The sequence below is a fragment of the Aegilops tauschii genome, chromosome 7 (assembly GCF_002575655.3).
Source record: "Aegilops tauschii subsp. strangulata cultivar AL8/78 chromosome 7, Aet v6.0, whole genome shotgun sequence".
Lineage (NCBI taxonomy): Eukaryota > Viridiplantae > Streptophyta > Magnoliopsida > Poales > Poaceae > Aegilops > Aegilops tauschii.
Window position 1 is genome coordinate 618,400,096 of NC_053041.3, and position 26,908 is coordinate 618,427,003.

Sequence of the window (26,908 nt, forward strand, 5' to 3'; positions counted from 1 at the left end):
CGGTTGATGTAGTCGTACGTCTTCACGATCCGACCGATCAAGTACCGAACGTACGGCACCTCCGAGTTCAGCACACGTTCAGCTCGATGACGTCCTCGAACTCCGATCCATCCGAGTGTTGAGGGAGAGTTTCGTCAGCACGACGGCGTGGTGACGATGATGATGTTCCACCGACGCAGGGCTTCGCCTAAGCTCCGCGACGGTATTATCGAGGTGTAATATGGTGGAGGGGGGCACCGCACACGGCTAAGAGATCTCAAGGATCAATTGTTGTGTCTCTGGGGTGCCCCCCTGCCCCCGTATATAAAGGAGCAAGGGAGGAGGAGGCCGGCCCTAGGAGGGGGCGCACCAAGTGTGGAGTCCTACTAAGACTCCCTAGTCCTAGTAGGATTCCACCTCCCATATGGAATAGGAAAAGAGGAAGGAAAAAGAGAAGGAAGGAAGGGGGCGCCCCCCTTCCCTAGTCCAATTCGGAACAGACCAAGGGGAGGGGTGCGGCCACCCTTGAGGCCCTTTTCCTTCTTTCCCGTATGGCCCAATAAGGCCCAATACGTATTCCCGTAACTCTCCGGTACTCCGAAAAATACCCGAATCACTAGGAACCTTTCCGACGTCCGAATATAGTCGTCCAATATATCGATCTTTACGTCTCGGCCATTTCGAGACTCCTCGTCATGTCCCCGATCTCATCTGGGACTCCGAACTCCTTCGGTACATCAAAACTCAATAAAACTGTCATCGTAACGTTAAGCGTGCGGACCCTACGGGTTCGAGAACTATGTAGACATGACCGAGACACGTCTCCGTCTCCGGTCAATAACCAATAGCGGGACCTGGATGCCCATATTGGCTCCCACATATTCTACGAAGATCTTTATCGGTCAGACCGCATAACAACATACGTTGTTCCCTTTGTCACCGGTATGTTACTTGCCCGAGATTTGATCGTCGGTATCTCGATACCTAGTTCAATCTCGTTATCGGCAAGTCTCTTTACTCGTTTCGTAACACATCATCCCGCAACTAACTCATTAGTCACAATACTTGCAAGGCTTATAGTGATGTGTATTACCGAGTGGGCCCAGAGATACCTCTCCGACAATTGGAGTGACAAATCCTAATCTCGAAATACGCCAACCCAACAAGTACCTTTGGAGACACCTGTAGAGCACCTTTATAATCACCCATTTACGTTGTGACGTTTGGTAGCACACAAAGTGTTCCTCCGGTAAACGGGAGTTGCATAATCTCATAGTCATAGGAACATGTATAAGTCATGAAGAAAGCAATAGCAACATACTAAACGATCGAGTGCTAAGCTAACGGAATGGGTCAAGTCAATCACGTCATTCTCCTAATGAGGTAATCTCATTAATCAAATGACAACTTATGTCTATGGCTAGGAAACATAACCATCTTTGATTAACGAGCTAGTCAAGTAGAGGCATACTAGTGACACTCTGTTTGTCTATGTATTCACACATGTATTATGTTTCCGGTTAATACAATTCTAGCATGAATAATAAACATTTATCATGATATAAGGAAATAAATAATAACTTTATTATTGCCTCTAGGGCGTATTTCCTTCAGTCTCCCACTTGCACTAGAGTCAATAATCTAGTTCACATCGCCATGTGATTTAACATGAATAGTTCACATCACCATGTGATTAACACCCATGGTTCACATCGTCATGTGACCATCACCCAAAGGGTTTAGTAGAGTCAGTAATCTAGTTCACATCGCTATGTGATTAACACCCAAAGAGTACTAAGGTGTGATCATGTTTTGCTTGTGAGATAATTTTCGTCAACGGGTCTGTCACATTCAGATCCATAAGTATTTTGCAAATTTTTATGTATACAATGCTCTGCATGGAGCTAGTCTAGCTAATTGCTCCCACTTTCAATATGTATCTAGACCGAGACTTAGAGTCATCTAGATTAGTGTCAAAACTTACATCGACGCAACCTTTTACGACGAGCCTTTTGTCACTTCCATAATCGAGAAACATATCCTTATTCCAGTAAGGATAATTTTGACCTCTGTCCAGTGATCTACTCCTAGATCACTATTGTACTCCCTTGCCAAAATCAGTGTAGGGTATACAATAGATCTGGTACACAGCATGGCATACTTTATAGAACCTATGGCCAAGGCATAGGGAATGACTTTCATTCTCTTTCTATCTTCTGCCGTGGTCGGGCTTTGAGTCTTACTCAATTTCACACATGTATTATGTTTCCGGTTAATACAATTCTAGCATGAATAATAAACATTTATCATGATATAAGGAAATAAATAATAACTTTATTATTGCCTCTAGGGCATATTTCCTTCAATATTGTGTTGGTCAGGCTCAACTTCCCTCTTTCACCAAACCTCTTTTACTTCGCGATGTTCTAGTTGCACCCGCCCTCATTAAAAATCTTATCTCTGTTCGCCAATTTACTTGCAACAATCTAGTTTCGGCTGAATTTGACCCTTTTGGTTTATCTGTGAAGGATTACCTGACCAAGGCCGAGATCGCTCGCTTCAATAGCTCCGGTGATCTTTATTCTCTTAATGGAGTTCCTGCCGCCACTCCTCCAACATCCATGCTGGCCTCCGTCGATCTCTGGCATCGTCGCCTGGGCCATCCCAACCCCGCCGTCTTAGCTTCTATGCTTAGTGAATTTACCATACCATGTAATAGGGACTCTCATAATTCTGTGTTTTGCGAGTCTTGTCAATTAGGCAAACATGTGTGTCTTCCCTTTAGTTCCTCTAGTTCTTGTAGCACTTATCCCTTTGAATTAATACATTGTGATTTATGGACCTCTCCCATTGCAAGTGTTTCGGGTTTTAAATACTACCTCGTTATCCTAGATGATTTCACCCACTTTGTCTGGACTTTTCCTCTACGCAACAAATCCGAGGTCCATTCTCTTTTCCTTAATTTTCAACGCTATGTGTCTGTTCACTTCTTCCTCCCAATTCGCTTTATCCAATGTGACAATGGTCGCGAGTTTGATAACATTAAAAATCGTACTTTCTTCTTACAACATGGCATCCTGCTTAGGTTCTCATGTCCCTACACCTCCCCTCAAAATGGTAAAGCAGAACGCTCTCTTCGCACCCTCAATGATATAGTTCGCACTCTCCTCATTCAATCATCTATGCCTCCCAAGTTTTGGGCTGAAGCCCTACACATGGCCACCTTCCTTCTAAATATTCGACCTTCTAAAACTAAACCCAACACTACTCCCTATTATTCCCTCTTTCTTTCCCACCCCGACTACTCCGCGGTTCGTGTTTTCGGCTGTCTCTGTTTTCCCAATGCCTACGCCACTTCTGCAAATAAATTGTCACCACGCTCTATCCCATGTGCTTTTCTCGGCTTCTCTGACGAGCACAAAGGCTATCGCTGTCTCGACCTTCACACCGGACACGTTCATGTCTCTCGTCATGTCACGTTTGTTGAGCACATTTTTCCTTTCTCACAATGCACTACTACACCATCCAACACCCCTAGCTCCGCAAACACCCCCTCTCCCCGTCCTTTCCAACTATATACTCCCCTACCTGCCGAACACAACTTATCACCACCACCATTAACACCCACCATAGCCAATCCCAACCATACACTCACCCCACCCGAGACGTCCCCAACACCCCTGACCCCTGCTCCCTCCCCAACACCCCTGGCCCCTACTCCCACTCCACCACCCAGCCCTGCTCCCACTCCACCACCCAGCCCTACTCCTTCGTCCGACTCTTTCACTGCGCCGGACTCACCAATACCCACCTTACCCCCTCGTGCTATTCCTACAGCAGCCCCGATTAATAATCATCGCATGCGTACTAGGGCCAAATCAGGATTTCATCAACCCCAAGACCGCCTAAACCTTCATACCTCCGTATCTCTCACTTCTCTTCCAAAGAATTACAAAACTGCTCTAGTTGATCCCAATTGGGCCGCTGCCATGCAAGAAGAATATAATGCTTTACTTCAAAACAACACCTGGCAACTTGTTCCTCGTCCTCCCAATACCAATATTGTTTCTGGCAAATGGATTTTTCGCCAAAATTTCCACTCCGATGGGAGCCTCTCACGATATAAAGCCAGGTGGGTTTGTCGTGGCTTTTCTCAGCAACAAGGAATTGATTACGAAGAAACCTTCTCTCCTGTTGTTAAACCTAGCACCATTCGCACCGTTCTTAGTGTTGTTGTCTCCTCTTCATGGCCCATTCACCAACTTGATGTTAAAAATGCTTTCCTCCATGGTTCCCTTCAAGAAACTATCTACTGCCAACAACCTCTGGGTTTTGAAAATCCATCCTTTCCAACTCATGTATGTCTTCTTCAGAAATCTCTCTACGGTCTTAAACAGGCCCCACGAGCTTGGTTTCAACGCTTCTCCTCCTTCATTCAAACAATAGGCTTCACTCCATCTCTCTCCGACACCTCTCTTTTTTTGTATCATCAAACTTCTGACACTGCCTATTTACTTCTCTATGTAGATGATATCATTCTTACCGCCTCCTCTCAAAAGTTCTTAGATCATATTGTCTTTCTTCTTAGATCTGAATTTTCTATGACTGACCTAGGACTCCTTCATCATTTCTTAGACATTGCTGTTGCTCGAGATTCCACCAGCCTTTTTCTTTCCCAACGCCAGTATATTCTTGATCTTCTTAATCGTGCTGGTATGCTTGACTGTCAATCATCTCGCACTCCTGTCGATACTAGTTTTAAACTTTCGGCTACCGGTGAACCCTTTTCCGATCCTACTCTCTATCGTAGCCTAACAGGTGCTCTCCAATATCTCACCATTACTCGTCCTGAAATCTCTTTTGCTGTTCAACAAGCATGTCTCTATATGCATGATCCCCGGGTTCCTCACTATAATCATGTTAAACGCATTCTTCGGTATTTAAAAGGAACTCTCAATCATGGTCTCCACCTCAATAATTCTTCTCCAAACTCGCTTACCGCATACTCTGATGCAGACTGGGCTGGTTGTCCTGACACTCGAAGGTCCACTTCCGGTTTTTGTGTTTTTCTTGGTAACAATTTGATTTCTTGGTCTTCGAAAAGACAGGTTACAGTCTCACGTTCGTCGGCCGAGGCTGAGTATCGCGCTGTGGCACATGCCGTTGCAGATACAATCTGGATTCGGCAGTTACTCTCCGAGCTACACAGGCCTATTGAGCAGGCCACTATTGTCTACTGTGACAACATATCAGCAGTCTACATGACCAGCAATCCAGTTCAACACCGACGCACAAAGCATATTGAGATTGATATTCATTTTGTTCGTGAAAAGGTTGCTCTTGGTCAGGTTCGGGTGCTTCATGTTCCCTCTACGGCTCAGTTTGCTGACATTTTCACCAAGGCACTGCCTACTAAGCCGTTTCAAGATATCTGTTTCAGTCTCAACGTCGTCGAGCCTGCCGTTGATACTGCGGGGGGATGTTAGAGTAGTCATTATGGTATACGACTTCTAGTCCAAGTCAGTTTTGTACCCCTACCCCAAGTCGGTTTGTACCCTCTTATATACTCTTGTATGCCGCACCAAATCATCAATAAGCAACAGTTTTATTCAGCTTTCAGTGATCATGTCGTGTGATTCATATCTGCACCCATCTTTCTACTTCGTGCGGAAGCCTGACAAATGCTATGTTTTGTAACAGTTCTGCACTCTTGCAGTAAATCCTCTAGCTGCCCCGGCCGAAAGTTGAAACGTATTCTGGTAGACTGCCGCCCATTTTTGGCTGCAAATCAGTGGGCACGACTAAGCTAGTCCTGCGCTACTTCACATCACATGGGTTAGGTTCCTCGGGATAGCAAATAGAAACATAAGTAGATGGACATACAAATTTTAAGCTAAAGGCCCAGCTACGAGTCTGTGGCCTTTGTTCGGGTAAAGCGACCATTTTAAGCCAAAGGCACAGCCATGAGCCTGCACTACTCGTTTGCACAAACTAGGGAAAAAGGACGGTCCATCATCACTACACGCCTGGCCTGACCGGCGCAGTTGGTGGTGGAGAGTATAAGCAGCACCGATATGCCATGGCTGTGAGCCTGTGACCGGCCTGTACCCGCATCAATGGCGCGTAGCTAGAGTAGTGCTAGAATTGAACAGTGGACTGCGCCATGCCGGTTCACATTTGGGGAGGAGGAAACTTCGTGGAAGTTGCAACCTCAAGCTCACATCGATCGCATCATGTCATTTATCCATGCAGGTAATCAGGCTGCTAGAAAGAACGTTTAGTTTCCGTCAATTGTAGTAGCTCAAGCTTAGTTTGAGCTTACTGTGAGTTAATCGGGGGGTGGGCAGCTTCCCGGAAGTTTTTATTTAGAACGAAGACGCTAGAAGTGTCCGACTTTAAATTAATAAAGCCCACAACTTAGGCAACGTAACAAACAGAGTCTTAGAACATCGAACACGAGCACGGAGGCTCAGGCCACGCCGACGCGGAGTCTCGAGAGTTTAAAACAGGCCAAAAAAAGCACGCAGCGAGGCAAATACAAGGCCCGAAGTCAGAGCATAGAGCACGCAGGCTCGCTCGCGTGACAAAAGGGCCACTTCACGGCATAGAAGTGACAAACGGCTCCCTAGCCAAAACGTAGACCTGGCGAAGACGATCTTGAGCTTGCTTTAGTTTCTCAGCATCCTTGCGCCTCGCCAACGGACTCCACTGCTGCAGGAAAAGGTTGCATTTGTAGATTATGTTAGCAGGGTGTGATGGGAAGATTCCCTCGATCGCTAGTTTGTTCCTAGTGAGCCAGATAGCCCAGGCCAAGGCTCCTATGCAACTCCAAAGCACACGTTTGTTGCCTCCCTGAACGGAGTCTATTATGGCCGCGAGGTCGGAGGCCGACCGAGGGTCCCAGGAAGTATTGGCCGCTGCACGAACGGCACTCCAAGCAAAACGTGCCAGCGGACAGCGGAAGAATACGTGGTTCACATCCTCCGTGACGTTACATATCGCACACAGGCCGGTCGACCGGCCATTGCTTTTGGCGATGTTAGCCGAAATGGGCAGTCTATTGCGAAACAGTTGCCAGAAAAACACCTTAATCTTATGTGGGAGGCGCGAGTTCCACAAGCCCTTCGGCACCTGGAAGGACGGGCCCTGACACAGCTTACGGTAAAGTGACTTGACCGAAAACTTGCCGGACGGGGTGAGGGCCCAGGTCACTGTGTCCGCGGACGAAGACAACGACTCCGGCTCGGTGAGAGCAAGCAACTCCGTTAGGTGTGCTTGTTCCGTCCCCGTTAACTCTCGACGGAAGTGGATCGCCGGGGGGAAGAGGCAAGTGTCGTGGCAACAGTTTGCTCCGGGTTGACAGCCAGAGCGTAAAGGTCCTGGAAATCTGACCAAAGGGGTTGGGATCCCACCCAATGGTCTAGCCAGAAACGGGCCGAACGGCCGTTGCCAATGGAGAACTTGGCTCCCAGTGCAAAGGCCGGTCGGACCGCTTGAAGATCGTTCCAGAAAGGAGATCCCCTCGCCACACCCTCAAAAAAATTCCGTTCGGGAAGTACTTGGCACGCAACAGGTCAACCCACATACCCGTCGCCCCCTGCGAAAGCTTCCATATCCATTTGCACATAAGTTCAATGTTTAAGATTCTGGTATTTGTGATCCCGAGACCTCCCAGGTCTTTGGGACGGCACACCGCAGCCCATTTAACCATGTGGTACTTGCGTTTGGGTCCCGATCCTTCCCAAAAGAAACGAGACCGAGGTGTGTCCATATTGGCATGAACCCCTTCTGCCAGGAGGAACAGCCCCATAGCAAATTGCGGCAGCAAGGAGAGGCTCAAGTTCGTGAGAACCAGCCTAGCTACAGAGGATAGGAACTTCTCCCTCCACGGACATACCCGCCCTCCCACCTTGGTCCAGAGCGGAGCCCACCCGTCGATCGTGATGCGTTTGGCGTCCAACGGGAGACCCAGGTAGGTAAACGGTAGTTTGCCTAGTTTGCAATTGAGAAGGTCAGCGATACGCCTACCTTCTTGCGCCTCCATGCCCATAGGCATCCCTTCACACTTGTGGAAGTTAATTTTAAGCCCCGACATGAGTTCGAAGCTAATTAACAGGGCTTTGACCGTAGCCACACTATGGAGGTCTGGTTGGAACAACAATAGCGTATCATCCGTGTATTGCAAGTGTGATATCCCCCTGGGATGAGGTGTCCCAACACCCCTTTTATGTGCCCTGCCTCCGTGGCTGTCCGCAGCATAGCCGCCACGCGTCGGCGACAAAATTGAACAAGAGCGGTGACATGGGATCGCATTGGCGCAAGCCTCGCTTGTTCCTGAAGAAGTGCCCTACTTCTCCATTCACCGAGACCGCAGTTTGGCCCCCCGAGACCAATTGCATGACTCGATGCACCCACACCAGCGAGAAGCCTCGACTGGTGAGAATCTGACGGAGGAAATCCCAATTGACGCGGTCGTAAGCCTTCTCGAAATCTAATTTGAGGAGAATCGCAGGCTCGTCCGTGCGCTTAAGCTCGTGAATGGTCTCTTGCAAAGCTAACGGCCCCTCCAAAATGTTTCTACCACGTATGAACGCAGATTGGGAACGACTTATGGTGCGATGTGCGATTGGCGTGAGCCTTGTGGCGCAGCCTTTGGCACCGATTTTAAACGGTACATTAATGAGCGCGATGGGTCTGTACTGGCGAATGTTGTCCGCCCCAGACACTTTCGGGATTAACGAGAGCACGCCGTAGTTTAGCCTCGCGATGTCCACGAAACCACGCATGAAGCCATTACACACATCCTATATGGGATCGCGCAGCATAGGCCAAAAGTGTTTAAACATCGCCACCGGCCACCCATCCGGCCCCGGAGCCGTGTCTGATTTCATGCTAAGGAGTGCATCATCTATCTCCTTAGGGAGAAACGCGAGCCCCAACTCTTCGTTCTCGCTATCTAGGACCTTTTGAGACAGGAGCCAGATGTCCGCTCGCAGACGCGCGCGTTGAGCCTCGTCGGTCCCCATCAGACTAATATAAAAGTCGTAGATATGTTGGGTAATCTCCGATTGCTGTAGAAGTAGCCCCTGCTCCGTCTGCAACCTAAGAATTGAGCATTTCCTACGCCAGCCGTTCGCGTACGCGTGGAAATACTTAGTGTTTGCATCGCCTTTGAGCGTCCACTTGAGGCCTCCCCTACACCTCCAATATTCCTTCTCAAATTGCAACAGTGCTTCGACTTGCCCTTCCAAGGCATATCGATGCTTCCCGGAAGTTGCTAGCTTGGCAATGCGTATAAAAAGGCCACCGCCCGGCCGGCCACTCTCTCACGCCGTAGCTAGCATCCAGAACAGGTCGAGGAACGAGGTCCGTCGCGGCGCGCGTGTCTCCAAGCAGAGGCCGCCGGCCGGCTCTGCTCCGGTCGTCTCCAACTACGATCTTGGACGGACGGCGGCATACTAGTCCGACATCCGTCACGGGGACACAGCCGCCGGCACGGCGCACTGGAGGCCCTGCGCGCGCGCGGTTGGACACAGGTACGTTATTCATCCGGCCTGCGCGCGCGCGGTTGAACACAGGTACTAGCTGTAGATCAGAGGGGAACTTCTTTATTTACCTTTTGTACTAGTTGATCTGAATCTGATTGCTAGCTAGCTGGATAGGATTTTATGTAAGCTTAATTAGCTTGGCAGTTAATTTGGTGCATGCATACATGCACGCAGTGGCGGAGCGTGATGAGCAACTAAGAGGAGTCAATCTCTTTTCAATCCAAAATCAAAATATGCATGAAAATATGTGCGATTAAGATCTAATGCTCCATGGCAGTAGCATACACCCGAATGAGGGCCTGTTTGGTTTCAAATAAGTCACCAACTTATACGTCGAAAAGTGAAAAAAGTGACTTATTTTGCCAAACAGACCCAACTTATAAGTCACCCCAACTTATAAGTCATAAGTTGTTCCACCCCAACTTAAAACTTATAAGTCACCCCTTTTGCGTGGATCCCACCACCTTTACATTAAAAAACAAGGTGGGAAGGTGTAGTCAGGTGACTTATAAGTCAGGTGATAACCAAACAGGCGTGACTTATAAGTCAGGTGACTTATTGGAACCAAACAGGCCCTGAGAAAAGTGGAATAGTAGAATAGTTTGCATGCTGTCAAAAAAGTAGAATAGTTTGCATTGCAGCTACCATCCTGCTGCTAGGTGACATGATTGACTCTGCAGTGCATACACATGCATCTATTATTATTTTTGGTCAGTCATATAAAATAGAACAAATAGGTATAAACAATTAAATATACACATGAAAGGGCTGTTTGGTTGCCGGCCGCACCTTGCCACGCCAAAGTTGCGGCGCGCCACAGCTCCCTAGGCTGCTGTTTGGTTTCCTACGAAGGTTAGGCTCACCACAATCTACAGTGTATTTTGCGGCAGACTTTTTCACCAAATGTGTGGTGCTTGTTTTGTACGCCACACTCTGCAGCGTGCCACACAACTGTGGCTCAATAAGTTTGGCAATTTAAGTAACCAACCAAACAGGCCTGAAGTACATATATCTGGATTTATCGTGCATGCATGTACAATATATATTACTTGATGAAACATGTGTTTTTTTCATCAATCCATTTACAGTACGTGGTATTAAATGAACACATTAACTCTAGCCATTATTTCAGTTTCCTATATTGGACAAGTGAAGTGTGGTAGCTGCTCACTGACACAATGGAACAACTTGACATTTGGGCGTCCATCTTGGCCGATCCTCTTCCAAGCCAACGGGTACTCACTTTGTTGATCAGATCACATATCTATGTTAGAGACGATGACTAGTTGGATGAATAGTTGGATGCTTGGGTTTATTTCAATATAAAAGTGGAGCCAGCCTATATGTCTAAACTAGAAAATCTTAAGTTATTTGAAAGAAGAGTATAAGCACAACCAAAATGGTCAATAAAAAGTATTGAAGCATACTCCATGGTTTATGCAAGCTTTATTTTAACTGGATGTAATATATGTCAACAAGCATAGTTCATATACGATCCCCACTCTTTAGATCTTATCAAAATTGACTTGGATATAGAGTTCGGAGTAAATTGCAAAAAACCACCACATTCGTGGACCCTAAATCAAAAAACTGCCACGTTTTTTTTTTTTTTTGCAAAAACACACCGCCATTGTACTGACAAATTGCAAAAAACGCTGATCAGTCAATAAGCAGCGATTGACGCCAAAACTAACCGATGGGTCCCACTTGGCAGGCTGACATGGCACCAAGTTTTCACACCGTTTGACTAGCCCATTAAAAGGTTCCCAGGGCCCACCCGTCAGCTTCTTGGCTTCTTTCTCTTCTCCAGAGCCTCTTATCCACGGATGATGGCCTCGCCAGCGCCGCTCCCCCGCGCCTCACCTGCTGGCCAAGCCTTCCCTCCCTCCCCTTCCATTGCCGGCAACCACGGCAGTTCCCGTGCTTCCCGGCGGAGGCAGGGCCCGACGGAGGCTCGGTGGTCACGGGCTCACGGCGGCTGGAGGTAGCGGCGGTGCTGTCGTAGGTCGGGTCGAGCTCCCCCACGCCGAGCTCGCCGGTGACCTGAGACCAACACGAAGAGCTCCCCGACCTCCAGTGCTCCTTATTTCCCAACCCCGCGACCCGCCCCATACTCGATTATCCCCGTCGCTGTTGCAAACCTCGGCCCGCCATCGACGCCGTTCATGGTTGTCGCGGCCAACGACCACCGCAAATCACTGAAACTTGCCGAATAGACTCGTCGTCGTCTGAATACTCTCTTCCCCAGAGGAATCGGCGTGAGGAGCCAGGAACGGAGGAACCGTCGGCGTCGCTTTCATCTTCTCTGCCTCCGGTGGAGCTCCGCGGCGCGCTGATCTCCTCTACAACTAACCCATGTGATCTACCTCAACTACATCTGCTTCGCAAGGACGTGCAGAAGGCACTGATGCCTCTTCCTCGAGCTCTCTGCATCCAAGGCCGCCCCCGCCCTTCACCTCTGCTATGTCATCCGCCACCGACGTTGCGGCTAACTGCCGTGTCCCCGTGTCCTGGACCCACCTAGGCGTGCTAATCCATTGATTTCTGCCTGCACATTGGCAGCTCACAACCCCACAGCAAACACACCGCGCGGCGAAGCTTCAGATTTGCTCTAGATCCAGCTCGCCGCCGCCCTCGCAGTTCATGTCGATGGCCACCTCCGGCGCCCGTTGCTCCTTCCCATCGCGTGCATGGCCACCGCCACGGCGTCGGGCGGCTCGACGAGGAGCAGGTGGTGGCGGCGCGTCCAAAAGAAGAAGGTTGCGGTAGCCCAGCAGCAAGGGGCGGCGGCGCCGACGAGCGTGCGGGCGCGGGCGCGCTGTGGCCTCGGGGGCGCGACTGGTTCGATTTTGACTGGTCAAACCTGACCAGTTAGCGCCGTTATTCCCTGCGTGACGGGCGCCGTCTCCCCCTCCGCTAGGTGGCATCTGACAGTGGGACCTAGCGGTCAGTTTTGCATCAAACGACTCTAATCAACCTAGCAGCGTTTTTTGCAAACTGTCAGTACAATGGTGGTGGGTTTTTGCAAAAAAACGAAACGTGATGGTTTTTGCAATTTACTCTACACTTCGCAACAGGGCTCGTCGAAATCCCGACACAATAACAACATATATTTCATTGTTCTTGATGACAGCCGGAGATTAAAGTTAACTCAACATATGTGGATTACGCCACCATGGACTTTCAAGCACTCTTGGAAGGACCCCATGATTTGGACAGATGGCTGAAAGGTAAGATGTTTAATTCTTGTGGTCTATTCCAAACTTTGTTACACAAGCAAGCAATTTATCAATGGTTCAACTTTCAAACCAAATAATGTATGATTCCTTGCAGGTGCATTCATTCCTACTTATATAAAGGAGGCGAATTTAACTCATGAGGCAAGATTTTCGCACATCCAAAAGTACAAACTTGCAAAACAAATGAACGTGGCAAATGGCATTGAAAAATTGTTTCATCATTGTAGAATGAATGCAAATTTTATTCACCAACTAGGGACCATGGCATGACAATACAAACACCTATGGCTGAGAAAGAGGAGGCCACTGCCACCACGACTCTCAATGGCGGAGGAGGAGATGAGAGAGGGAGGAGGGGCCATGTACCCGCTGCCTTGTCACCGGAGAAGCAGAAGGCTTGCGGCCACCGCCACACCACCGGAGGAGGGGACCTGCGATCTACTAGGTGTGAATTATGAAGGCTACATTTGTTGCAATGTACCATTTGTCATTGTCTCAAGTAGTTAAACACATATGCTATGTGCTTCAGATTACATAGCAAAAAGTGGTTGGAGGCATGGAAGTCGTGTGAGAAGTGCACGTGAGAGAGGAACATGGTCGATAAACATAGAACCATGCTCCCGGGACTTGCGTTCTACAAGTGAAGGCCAAAAACATGGGAGCAGAAGAAACAATGACCATTGGACATCTGAAGAGGTGAAAGAACTAGTGGATGGCGTATCTGTATATGGGGTTGGACCATGGACTAAGTTGAAGAATGAAAGGTTTCCAATATCAATTCGAACAGCGGTGCACCTTAAGGTATAGTCAATTGGTGATTAATTGCACTAAAGCACAAGCATTACATGCTCTCTCTGCTCAGTGGTTTTTTGTATTTCACACTTTCTCTGTTCATCTTTTATTTATCTATATATATTTTATTGTAAAAGATGCTAATTTTTATGTTTTGTTTAATCTTTCAGGATAAGTGGAGAAACCTAGTGAAAGCCTTCACGGTCAGGCCCACATCTAAAAATAAGATTTTATATCATAACTTTATCAAACTCATCATGGAGCAGCACTGATTTTTTCATCTCTTGCATTTCTTGAATTCCAGGGAAATGTGAAAAGAAGGATCTCGCCTCGTCTAGATAAGGATTGCGTCGAAAAGATCAAGAGGCTAGCAGCTGATTACCCTCGAAAATGAAGTAGCACTCGTGAATGCTACGCGAAACATCATACAGTACTTTCGGTGTAGCAGTGACCCTGCAACAAGAGTTCTGTTATTTTTCCAGAACTGTGAAGCATAGGCTGTCATATTAAGTGTGTCGAGAGTAGAGAGTAGACTGAACCATCTGAATGGAACAGCCTCTATCTCCTGCCTGACTGCCCTGTGAAGTACTATTTTACTATATTAATGAAATGGGAATAGCGCTCGCTCCTCCGACCTGTTTGCCTTGCCGGTTTTGCTACAGTGCTGTAATTAGCTTGACCTTTGGTTTTGCTACAGACCTGTGAAGTACTCCCTCTGTAAACTAATATAAGAGCGTTTAGATCACTAAAGTAGTAATCTAAACGCTCTTATATTAGTTTACGGAGGGAGTACTCTCTTATTTATTAATGAAATACTCTCCTATTATATTAATGAAATGAAATGGCACATTTTGCTGGAAGCTTATGGACCTGTGAAGCTTAAATGATATCGTCTAGCACTGCTTCAAGCACCAGGTTTCTTCACTACTCTGCTTGTACCTTGAGCGACCATCAGGTGCCGGAATGGCTGCTTGTACCTTGAGGCCAGCCAGCTAGGGTAGTGTCTTTCTTGCTGCTGTATGGTATGGTTTGTTGTGCATCCTGTCACTCACTCAGCCGGTCTGGTTGTTTGCACCGATAGTCTCTTGGGTTTCATCCATTCTGCAAAAACTGGAGCCTGGATACGTCCCTCTTGATCTTCTCTACAAAGGAATTCAGTATGTACCCTTGAAGATTTTAATAGACGTTCAGGTTGTTTTCGAGCTTAATTAGAAATGGATACCATAAAAGGTTTATAGTTCAGCACTTACTTTAAATTTTATTTATGGTGAAGAAACAACACAATTGTTCAGGTGTAAACCTTTTGCTCAATGCCTGAACCTGAAGAAATGCTACTATTGTTCATCAGAGTCAGAGACCATGCATTTTTGTTCAATTGCCTAATGTGTGTTTGAGTTACATTTCCACCACCTGATCAAACCGTAACAGCTATATATATACACGCGTAAAAAAAGCACAGCTATATTATATATACACCATGGCTGGCTATACAAAGAAAGTCTGGATGTGATACTCAGCTATGGCTTTTGCCTGGAGAACATGATGAATGACCTCTGCACCTTGCTGCTGTAGTTGACCAGGCCACAGGATCTGCACAGGTCTTCCAGCTCTCCTTCAATGAAGAAGTTGTAGCTGCTGTTCACTGGCCCAACAATCTGCAGCGCATAGCAGAGAAGGTGCATCAGACTAGGTGCCATGCAGAAAAGAAGTAGTAGTGCTAGATGTTCGACGACTTCTTTTACCTGTCTCAGTGGCTTTAGTGCATCGATAGAGAATAGGCCGCTGTTCGTGGGGGTGGATAAGAAGGTTGTCGCTACGAATACACCGCCGGGCTTCAGCACACGGCTGATTTCAGCTATCTGGTTTTCAAACAGCAGTGGGAAATGTCATGGTGATGAATAAGTTCATATGACAAAAAGATAGGTACACAGGTCAGATGCCCTGTTCCTGCGCAAAGCTGTTCAAAGCAAACTAACTAAGCACTAAACTATCGTGGTTGACTTTATACACGCATTCAGCGGTCAATAATTAACAGAAATACAGAATATTATTTCTCATGTAATCCCGAAGTGGTTTAAGCTTTCTAGATTGGCTAATTGTTCAATGGACTCTGGTGAATAAAATAGCAATTCCGAAGACACCAGTTTTAATATGTTAAGTTATGAATCACGTACAATATTGAATCAAAAGTGCAAACGAGACAGGTACTATACCGCATTTGAAGGGGATGGCCAACAGTGGATAGCGGCTCCAGCATGAATGGCATCAATTGAACATGAAGCAAAAGGGAGCCTCAAAATATCAGCCCTTACAAGTGCGAGGTTCCTGCAGAACCAAAAGAAGAAAACAGAAAGTATTTGCTGTACTGTACTTAGAACAAAAAGAACATTCTGAGGTAGTAACAGATTGAAGTAAGGGAGCAGATTATCACATATCATTCAATTACATACTGAACACATAGATCCAAGTCTTTTTTGTTATTAAACTAAAATAATCACTAGTTTCCACACGAAAATTTGTGATGGCCCAAGTTGTCTACTTGATGGTTTGTTGGAGTTGGATGTTGCAAGACATATTTTCATGCCTCACAGGAAACGCTCAAAATAAGCACGAAGGAAAGCTCACGTGTTCATAGGGGTTTCTTCTTGTTTGATGTAGTCATAGCATTGGCGGAGCATATTCTCAGAAAAGTCCAAAGCAATCACAGATGAGTAGGCCCCAGAGCTTGCAAACTTCCTTGAAAACAAGCCACTGCCGCAGCTGACATCAACGAGTATACCACCAGCAACTGATTGGAACTGATAAAGCAAACGGTACATCAGAATTATACGCATAAAAACATGACTATTATGTAGACATGAAAGAGTGGTGATCATGTTTTGTTGCAACACCAAAACATGAAGCACCAAATCTTACCTGCGACGGATGTATGAATTTACAGGCCAGGTGTGTAAGAACTTAGTGAGCAGCAACAACTTAAGGTTATGCAATAGAAGAGTGAGGCGTCCTAGAAATCTACCTCTTCGTCGCGGCCAGGGAAGCCACTCCGATTGAAGTTCTGACGCCACCCCCTCTCGTAAAGAAACGAGACAAGTGGACTCCTGAATAGCTCAGTTCTAGCAGGCTTGAGTTCACTGTATTCTTTTATTCCTGAGGTGACAGTGAGATCCAAGAAGACGTCTTTGCTGGTGAATGACTTGTTGCATTTTGAACACTTGAATCCGGACCTATAAATCGCTGGCCTGGGACACACGTAGAAGCCAAAACAAGATAAATCTTAATCCAGCCAACAGATATGCATGAGAGATGAAAGAACGTAACTCATGAACTTTAGACGTACAGGTTCATGCCTGGCGGCCCTTTTCTTATCAGCGGTTCATAGCAAACAGGGCATGCGAACACCTCGGTTTTTGAGGCATCATTCAGCTCGGTTTTGATCTCCTGAAACTGTAAGCATAGTGAGCGTCAGTTTCACACGGTATGAATAAAGTCCAACCTTGGCATAACATCAAGCGCTTACACTTAACACGACTGTAAACTATGCTAGGAGTATTAAGCAGGCTGCTTCTTTTCCGAAGCATACACGAACGATTGCTAGCAAGATTAGCTCTTGAGAGTTAAATAGTGGAAGCTAGATTCCAGTCATCCTATGCATGTAAGGCAACACAAATACAGATATCAGCAGCCATATAAATATAACCATTTAGCTCAGTCACTAATCCACCATGCGAGGTTCAATCTTTGCATCTGGTGGCCAAATATCAGCAGTGCAGGCCATGACTGAAAATATCTGCTAAACTTACGCGTAGCTCTCAACTGATTACTCTTCGAGCAAATATAAAGCCCGGTTCCTGCCAAAAGCCCCGACTAGGCATAACACCAAACATTTGGTGTGCGACAATCGTTCCCCCCTTTTTCTAGCACACACACAACGTGTTCCCTTGCCTTCCCTTAGACGAGAATCAGCAAGAGGCGTAGGTACGTACCGGGTCGAGGGCGATGGCCGCCGCGGCGGCGACGGCCACCCGGCGAGCCGGCAGCGGCAGCGGCAGCGGCTGCGACAAAGGCGGCAGGGTACGCGCGGGGGATGGAGGGACGGGGAGGAGGAGGAAGCCGCCGCGGCTCTCACTGCGAGCTCCATGGGAGCTGCAAAGCAATTGCAGCCTGGAGTGTGGAGACGCGCCGGGGAAGAGAAGGAAAGAAATGCTGTTTGGCAAGCTCGGGCAGAGGAGAGGAGCAGGGGTGTGGTGGTGGTGGTGGGCTCAGGCGTGGCGCCAGCTGCGTCCGTTCGGGCCTTCGGCCGGCCGTTGCATCCCGATATTAGGGGCAGCACTCTTGCGCCGGTCGATCGGCTGGATTCCAGATCGGTCACCTCCTGAGCCCTTGGATTCGCACAACTAGAGTCGTTGGATCAAGTTAACCCCTTCACACGCACGACTCGTGCTCTCTGCTGCACGCGCACTCCACACTGGGAAAAGAGAAGGGGGACGCCGGCCCGCATCCCAACCGAGTGTTGGTCTTCGACCTCAGCAACGCCGGCTGCCACGGGAGGCGGCACGCAGAACCCGCTCGCCGCTCGCATCACCACTAGATCCTTCTCGCAGCACCCGTTGTCCCCGCTTCCGGCGATCGAGCACGAGGTCGTCGCCATTGCAATGCAGCCCACCGCAGCATTCCTTCTCCGATGGTCGTAGCATCTGTCGTGGCCAGTCCCAACATCCTCGATCGACACCCCTAGGTGGTCGCCGGGACGATGAGCGTGTACTCATTCGACTGCACTTGACGTAGTTGTCAACAAGCGGGTAGCTTCAGACTTCATGGGAGTATCAGAAGTACAACTCAGCAAAAAAAAAAAAAAAAACGTTCCCTAGTAGCCACCAAATTGCAAAACCCGGAATTTCTTTCCAGTTTGCACTGCCCCCCTCCACCCACCCTTGCAACCGCGCAGCGGACGCACTGCCAACCACGCTACCAAACAAACATTCAAAGAGAAAAAGGGGAGGAGATGTAAATTTCCTTCACAGTTCATCTAGCAGAAGACAACCCCATTGTTCAAATGCTTCTTCTTCTTGTACATTTACTTCAGTTACAATGGCGAACAACCGGGACATTGACTTGTAAACTGACAAAAAAAATCATTTACGCACGTATGGTAGCTGCTACTGGTAGGATGGTACCTCCTGAATTGCTTACAAAATCAGAGAGACAGAACCTACACAAGTAAAAAACGACGGTTGCTAGCTACTATGATTCAGTTCAGGCGATGGCGACCGTGGTGAGACGCCGGGCAGCCGGTGTCGGCAAGGGCGGAAGTCGCGAGTTGAAGTTCCTGTACCGGAAGGCGTCGTCGTCGCTGCCGCCCTCGTCGAAGTTGAGCGCATAGCTGAGCGGGTCGTACCTGAACTCCCCCATGGCTGCCACGCGTCGCCTCCTCCTGGCCCTGCCGCCGCCGGTGTGCGGCCTCCCCGCGCCGGTGACCGGTGAAGAAGGCGAGCCGAAGCAGCCGCATACGGTGGTCCGCAGCTTGTGGCGCAGCTCGGGAGGCGAGTAGGGCGACGAGGACTCCACCGCGTCCATGGGGACTCCCTGCTCTTGTACTTGTGGAGTTGGAGATGATGTGGTTGGTCGAGTTGTGAGGTGTGTGATTCACATTTGACAGTGTGCTCTGCTGCTGGTGTAGCAGAGCACACTGTCAAATGTCAATCAGAGACTAAACCAGCGAATACCAAGCCTTGTCTCATTTTCATGAGTCACGCTGGCAGGAGGGGAGAACAGAAGAAAAGTAGAAACAGCCAGGGAAAAAGAAGAAAATGGAAACCTCTCACTGTCATTGCGAACAAAGCTTCTTAAACTGTAAGTAGCCATGCTGGCACCCTGATCTCGCAAATGCTGACCACACAGGGTAAGCCTGGACAGAAGGGAAGTCATAAGTAAAAATTATGTATGTGTATTGATATAGCAATCATTCACTCAAAAATTAAAGTTAAACAACATGGTACAATTTCAGGACATTTTTGGGACGTCAGATAAACCCGTTCCCATTAATTTATCAATAGGAGTAGCCTCCAGCAACATTCTAAAGTCATGCAAAAGGAGAAAGCTCAAAAGCCTGCTCCCTCTCTCCACTATTCTGCAATTGGGAACAAAAACAAATCCGTAGCCAAAAAGTAGGGAACACGAAAACTGATTAGGAAGATAAAAGATTCCTTTTCAAAACAAGCAGTGTTTCTTATTTCCAAAATTGACCACCATATTAGGTTGCCGCCATAAAAAAAAATAGGTGATCAACTTTCTCCTTCGTAGTACAAAAACAACACCTTGTATGCGCAACTTGTGTATATAGATACCACATAACGAATTCACACCAATATAAATTTCTGGGAGAATCTCATGTGGCCATCCCGTAAAATAAACACCCCCTTGAGCAGTACTAAGCATAGCTTATGCCAAGAATCATTCAAGTTGACCAAACATACTTGACTATGACTGAATCCAAGACTTTAAATTCTAATTATGTACTTCTAATGAGAAGTCCAAGAAATCTGCTTCGACAATACCAGGCACAGACAATTACATTATAACTGGAAATTATACTAAATAATGACAAGCACAAAGACTCATCTTCCATCCAGGGGTCAACAAACTATATAATCTAAGCAATTGTGCACCGTAAAAACATGAATGGTAAAACAAGGAAGGATAAGGTCTGGCAGTACACTTGAAGTAATTACCTGTCCAGAGGCCATCGGAAATTATCAGTTGAAGCATTTCCGAAGTAAGAAATGGGAGTACCAGCCTCCAAGATCTGCCGAAATAAATTGACCACAACCAGTATGAACATCACCTGCACAAAATTTCGGATTGAGATGATATCAGGATAATGTAATTGTTTGGTGTAAGAAGGAACTGTCCATGAACGGGAAAGACATATAGGGGAACCTAGCCGAGCACCATACTAATGGATGTTGTGTTGCCGGAGTGGAAAGAATTAGTGAAGAGTGGTAGGGGCATAAATACACGTACCTGTAACGAGTCAACGTAAGGATGGGCACATCACCTGCCATGAATGCCTGCAGAGAAACTGAAGGATGGTGGATTCTTCAAATCCCAGCGGGGCAGTTGTGCTCAGCCAAACAGCCATGGTGTCGGCCTACATCTCCCGCGCAGGCTCTCCTTGCCCTAAACCATGGGACCGATCGATACATCACCTCCTCTCTCTAGCAGAGACTGTCCGCGTCAGCTCGCTCCCCACCCCCGTCTCTCTCTCTCTCCCCCTCTCCCTCCTCCTCCTCTCCCTCCCTCCCTCCTTTCTCCCTCTCTCTCTCTCTCTCTCTCTCTCAGCCTAGTTACCATAGGGCTTCAATTTTTCCTCTGGAAAAGCAGCCCTCTAGGACTTTTTGGCCCAGGAATCAGAATGTATGGTGAAAACCGGAGTAGACAACAGACTAACGTTCAAGGTTGCCCAAGTGACGAAAATGGATGTCCAGAAACGCGCAGGGCGTTAGACGGTTGGAAAGCTGCTCAGTTTTACTGTCCTAAAATGTGGCTAAATTTCCATATATCAGAAACATAGCTCGTCACGACATAGTTCATTGACCGCGAACGAAGGCCTAGATTTTGTTTGTTATTGTGTGAATCACTGAATCGAAAATGACCTGAGCGGGTTGTGATAACTCGGGTTGCCAATTTCGCTGCTTGTTTAACAGAAGAAAATCGCATCTTCTAACATTTTCCTAGAGTGTTTACAAAAGCAACTGTTGAAAAAGCACAGTTCAACAACCACAAACCAGAGAATTTCTTGAACGGACTAAGCAAATCTATACCAATATAAGAAAAAATGAGTTAGGATGAGGTTCGTTTGATCTAAGCTCACCAAAAAATATATTTAAATTTTATAACCATCAATCCCATGGTTGTGGGCAAATATTATACATTTGTTTGGCTAAGCTCTGTTAGGATGGTTGTCACCAAGAAAACACCAATATGCATGGCTTTAAAGTATATGTTTGGCTAAGAAGAACTGGCGAGTATACAACTGCATCTGACCATCGGAGTGCTACACCGATAAATAGAAAGGCTAACTTCTGTCCCAATGCTCTTTTTTGCGACGAAAATCTCATAGCAGCGCTTTTTAAACTATATGATTTCATCGGCATGGACAGGATGAACCCGCATCAGAAAATCCCGGTGCATCTTTTTCATCCTCGTTCACCTCTTTGGTTCTCCCTTCACCACCATTTCCTTCTATTCTCTTGAGCTCATCTCCCACCTACATGCTAAGAGTCACCACCACGATGTAGGCTTCTAGGATCTCCTTCCTACTCCTAATAGTCGCCACCAGGATGTAGCGTCAGAATTCAAGTGCATGGATCCCTAACTCCGGCAAAGGAACATTCATATAAAAGTTTGAATCATCATTTTTGTCAAGGGATGTAATATATTTTTGTGTTGTTATTATTTTGCTAGACACAACCTCAGCCTAAGGTTGACAAAGGGATAGAAATAGAAATATGTTCTCTCCAAAGGACAATATAGGGATCTCACAATTTCAATAGATGTTCCAACATCTTCTGCGCGCCAGAATTCTCCGCATCCTTTACCCTTGACATCTTATCACTTAAAGTCACCCAAATACCACCTTGGGTTTCTACCTGAACGGAGTAAACAAATGTCCTATCATGCGCCAGGCCTTCTTCCTTCTCTAACCTGAAAAAAAGAAAACAATGAAGCAACTGTGTAGGGCTGATCTAGGCAAAATGTCAAGTTAGATAATGCAACGAGTGGTAAGCATTCAAATCCCCAATGTGTCACTAAACTTTGCTGGTCATCTCAACTAAAACCATCAGTTAAATTAAAATAATTCTCAATCCACCACCCAAACATAATGGCATTACAATCCAAAGCTATACTTTTACTTCCATGTTGCACCTAGTGGTTTCTGATGAATTGAATTCTCACGATGAAAGATTGACTGAACCAATATTCATACCTTCTCTCCAGGGACATAAAGATCATCAAACCATGATATGCATCAAAAGACAAAATATGTTTGGATAGAAGTAGTACATGGATGATGACCACTGGTGTGACAGGGGCTGCAACTCAGCCCAGATCTTAGTGAACATGCAAGAAACCGGCGCGCCAGATGCACACTATGGGCCATAGGACGAGGCTGCAGACCGACCCTCCTGGTCAGATCTAGCAGAGGGCGGCAACTCTATGCGTGGGCAAGCACCTCCCAGCCCAAAGAACCGACTGACCAAGGTCAGAGGCCATGACCGCATCGCCGCCACGCGGCGACGATGGAGGACAATAGCTCCACTGCAGAGGCCAACAAACGAGGCCATCGACTGGCCTTCTTGGACAGATCCAGCGATGCACATCACCTCCATGCCTCGGCGGGCATCTCACGTCCCAACGCAACAACAGGCCGAGGCAGCGGCCAAGAACGTGTCGCTCGTGCGCGCAACACCACGGGAGTTGCACGCCACCATGCCCGAGTGGAACCCCACAGTTCTCCGAGCCGCGTAGCTGACAACGCCATGCGCGGAGGTACAGAGAGGAGGAGCAAGGGTAGAGGGAGGGAGGAGCGCCCCGCCGCCGTCGTGAGCCAGCCTGTGGCCGGTGACGGCGGTGCGGGGAGGACACGAAGAGAGTAGCGGTGGCGATGAGAAAACCTAACCCACAACCCACCCAAGAGGGCGATGCGAGGTCCTCGCAAGGAGTTTTTTCACGTCGTCGTTTACTGCCCATTTTCTGAAAAAAGAGGGATAATAATACTACTATTGAGCAAGAACAATGAAGGATCAGGCTGCCAACATGTATGGAAGTTAGGATTTTCTTGATTTGTTCAATATATTTCTCTACACGAACACGGTAAGGTCAAGACTGAAGGTGAGGAAGGATGGTGACGGGTGCATGGAAAGGAAGATGTGTGAGTGGGTGATTTCTGTGTGTGGGTGGGGACAGCATGAAGTAGGCTAGGCGCGCAAAAACAGATATGGGAGCGAGATAGGAGATGAATGTTACAGGAAGTAAGAGAGGAGAAATGTGGGCATGGGCTACTAGGAAGGAACACAAAAGCGATGGAGGGAGTGGGACGATGCCCGGAGTAACAGCGGTGGGCAGGAAAAAGAATGGGATAAAGCAAGGATACATGCCCATCAAATTTTCTATTTTTCTGATTGGTTAAGATAGTAGCTGACTGCAAGGTGGCTCAATGCATACATACAAATAATCATGTCAAGTAGCTGCCGACTTAGTCAAAATAACTTTGTTTCGAAACTAACAAAGTGCACATTTTTTACAATTCAAGGTAATGTTTTAGACGGTTTTGGAGTTCTAGGTTGAAAAGACATACTCAAACCATAGTTTAAGGTTGAAAAGTGTCACTTTTTTCATTTCAGAAATGTCTTAGCACTAACTAAGATGCTAAAATGTACAACGAATGCTGAACTGATTTTATGAGTTCCCAAGGACGGTATATATAGTACAACCATGATTCAGACAAAATAAAGAAATCATTCTGGTTTGAGTATTAAATCAACATGAAAGCTTCCCCAACAGCATTAGCATATAGTTTTTTTAGTTTATGGAGTATGGCATTACTCTTTGCAATCTGAAGCTTGAATTCCCAGCAAACCAGGACTTAAGAGAAACAAAACAAGTTTAATCTAAATAGTTACTTTTGTTTTCCACTTTTATGCTTTTTAAACATACCTTATTCAGAAATTTCCTTTTTTTTGGTAATAGAGAAGATATGACTAAACAAATTTTGAATTAAGAACTATCTAATCAAGTTTTTTTTGGGGGGGGGGGGGGGGGGGGGGGGGGTGTTCATGCTATAGTGTTTGGCAATCAAACCAAACTAGTGGTTTCCATACTGCATCTGAGTGATGGTCTCGACAAGTCTGTTCCAGACCTACCGAGGTCAAAGTACTAGGTTGTTTAACAGAAATGACCAAAAGTTACTACCCTAAGATAAATGGGAACAAAGGTGAAACTACAATAAAGAAACAAAATAAAATGTGCAGCGGTGAAACAGTTCTAAAGATGCCCAGAACAAATATATGATAAACAAACAGTTGTACTGTAGGTGTGGGAAAGAGGTGCCTCATCTGAGGAGCATTGCAGGAAAAGTTCAACTAATGAACAGGATATATAAAACTAAAAACTGACAGAGTAGTAAAGAATCTTACTTAAAGATGGGTTTTGGCCAATGCTTCCTGCTGCACTGCTCAATAAGCTTCTGCTTGCATTCCCTAAGCTCTCCAACCTCAACCCCCAATCCATGGCCAACTCCGGTTGTCAACACTTGCTGATTGCCCCCACCAAGAAGCTTGCTTAATGCATCCCTGGTGGCATTGAGCTTAGCGATTACCATCTGCTCTGAGGAGCCCATCCCAACAAGTGCCCCACCAACAAATACATTTACAACCACTGTTCCACCCTTCTGCCAAGTCTTGAATTTTACATCTTTCCCATGTTTCTGGCACAGTTCATGCAACGTAGACACAGGTTGCTCGTCTATTGTTTCTGCCGTGACAATGGGCTCAAAGAGGAACCTTGTTACCTACATAATAAACAGTGATATCATTATCACCACCCATTATTCTAGTGAACTACTCTCTTCGTAAATAAATATGTCGTTAGAGAGCAGAGATCCATTTTTTTTTTAACTTTCACAAATATTATTGGTAAAGCTATCTTGGATTGGTCATACCAAAATGAAATCATTCGATTCTTCATGGAAAGTTACATAGATTTTTATCAGCGTATTATGACTAGAATTATTAGTTAAGTTATTTTCTGGAAACCTCAGATCAACATATTAATGAATGGGAAATAACATGAAAAATGGATTACAAACCTTCCAGAGCTTCTCAAGATTAAAGTTGCAATCCACATAGACAGCAGCGGCAATGGCCTCAACTATATCAGCAAGCACCTTGGGAGCCTTAAATACAGTGCCACCATAGGGCGTAGTGCCAAGGTCATCCTCTAATTCTTGTTTCACTGACTGGATAAACTGTCCTACCTGCATAAAGGTATACCCAGTAAGATAACAATGGTAGCCAAAAACAGTTCATCTAATATCCACATCTCCAAGAGATAACATCAATCACTTAACAATTGAAATGTATTATGCCTTACGAACCCGAACGGAGCGGCGGGAGTACTTACCAATTCCAGCATTCCTAAATACAGAAATAAACTTATTCTTGCATCACTAAATCAAAACTAAGATGTGGCGAGAGCTGCTGTAGATACAGTAGATGTTTAGCTCTATGTTTTGCCCTCAAATTAAGCCCATCGAACCGCTCGAACGGACAGCCAAACGTGGATGCTTTTAATATATAACATCTATATGTAAAAACAGAGTCCAACAAATCTATGACTTCTAACTCAGGGGAGGAGGATCCGAGGATGCATACCAAGAGATCGAGGCGAGGACAGTTGCGTCGGAGCAGCGGGTAGAGGTCGTGGCGCACGGCGACGCGGGCCAGCTTCTCGGTGGAGATGTTGGCGGCCCGTAGCGTGGAGAGCACGCCGGGGCCGACTGTGGGGTTGGTGAGGTAGAGGAAGTTGGAGAAGGCGAGGCCGAGCGCCGCGTCCCCGACGAACTCGAGCCTCTGGTACGAGGCCGCGGCGAAGGACTGGTGGGTGAGCGCCTCCTCGAGCAGGGAGCGCTTGTTGAACTGGTACTGGAGAAGCCGCTCCACGCGGGCCGCCGCCTCCTCCCTGTCCGCCACGAAGCCCGGCGGCGGCAGCGTGACGGGGGCCGACGGCGCAGGCGGCGAGGCGCGGCGCTTGCGGGAGCCGGGCTTCATCATCTCTCCCTGGTGTGCCGGTGCGCGTGACCGTCTGGCTAGATCGGAAGGCGGGGAGATGAAATTTTGGAGAGGAGGCGCCGCCAAAAAGAAAAAAACAGAGGAGCTCACCTTGCTAGACGAGCTCGTGGTGGCGTCGGCAGCTGCTACGAACTGAGAGGAGGGCGGGGGGGGACGGGGATCCGGCCGGAGTTTTGGCGGCGTCCGCCGGAGTAGAGTGCCGGCCGGGCCTGTTGCTGCTGCTGGAGACCGGGGCGGGGGCGGGTCACGCCAACGGGAGGAGGAGGGACCCTACCCGCCCGCCATGACGCCGGAGGGAGCCGCGCCGAGGAGCTGCTCACAAGGGAGCGGCGGCGGCTGCGAGCGGGACTGGGCTGCGAGGGTTTCGCGTGAGCGAGGGGGAGGAAAGGGGATCCAGGCCTGCGAGCGGGACTGGGCTCTTCGCCTGATTCTTTTTTTGCGCGTGGGGGTTGCGGACTTGCGGGCCTGCCAGTGGCATTTTTGTTGTAATATGCTCAAA

General features: G+C 47.3%; 3 protein-coding genes and 1 pseudogene across 9 annotated transcripts; 1 reads left to right on the plus strand and 3 right to left on the minus strand.

The window, feature by feature from the left end:
• Positions 1-6,698: 6,698 nt before the first annotated feature.
• Positions 6,699-14,775, plus strand: LOC141027866 (uncharacterized). Of its 3 annotated transcripts, XM_073505411.1 has the most exons (7): positions 6,699-9,557; positions 10,660-10,762; positions 12,661-12,757; positions 12,861-13,211; positions 13,296-13,567; positions 13,729-13,761; positions 13,863-14,775. In XM_073505411.1, the coding sequence occupies exons 4-7, from the start codon at positions 13,091-13,093 to the stop codon at positions 13,950-13,952; spliced, it is 516 nt and encodes a 171-aa protein (XP_073361512.1). In that variant the 5' UTR covers positions 6,699-9,557; positions 10,660-10,762; positions 12,661-12,757; positions 12,861-13,090; the 3' UTR covers positions 13,953-14,775. The 3 variants fall into 3 exon arrangements, with proteins under 3 accessions (XP_073361512.1, XP_073361511.1, XP_073361513.1); XM_073505410.1 differs by having other exon boundaries at positions 6,699-10,762; XM_073505412.1 differs by having other exon boundaries at positions 10,660-12,757.
• A 98-nt stretch (positions 14,776-14,873) lies between these two features.
• LOC109785331 (uncharacterized methyltransferase At2g41040, chloroplastic-like) lies at positions 14,874-17,843 on the minus strand (annotated as a pseudogene).
• Positions 17,844-18,566: 723 nt separating this feature from the next.
• LOC109785333 (uncharacterized) lies at positions 18,567-19,135 on the minus strand. Its single transcript, XM_073505413.1, has one exon. The coding sequence runs from the start codon at positions 19,133-19,135 to the stop codon at positions 18,815-18,817; it is 321 nt and encodes a 106-aa protein (XP_073361514.1). The 3' UTR covers positions 18,567-18,814.
• LOC109785332 (ribonuclease 3-like protein 2) lies at positions 18,567-26,835 on the minus strand. 5 transcript variants are annotated; one of them, XR_012189859.1, is made up of 8 exons: positions 26,500-26,835; positions 25,993-26,422; positions 25,428-25,595; positions 24,757-25,130; positions 22,103-22,264; positions 20,582-21,882; positions 20,290-20,402; positions 18,567-19,466 (listed from the first exon to the last, which is right to left on the minus strand). XR_012189859.1 is itself a non-coding variant. In XM_020343927.4 (6 exons), the coding sequence occupies exons 2-6, from the start codon at positions 26,389-26,391 to the stop codon at positions 21,916-21,918; spliced, it is 1,119 nt and encodes a 372-aa protein (XP_020199516.1). In that variant the 5' UTR covers positions 26,392-26,422; positions 26,500-26,835; the 3' UTR covers positions 21,547-21,915. The 5 variants fall into 5 exon arrangements, 2 of the variants coding, with proteins under 2 accessions (XP_020199516.1, XP_040250998.1); XR_012189860.1 differs by having other exon boundaries at positions 25,993-26,426; XR_012189861.1 differs by lacking the exon at positions 20,582-21,882.
• Positions 26,836-26,908: the final 73 nt, after the last annotated feature.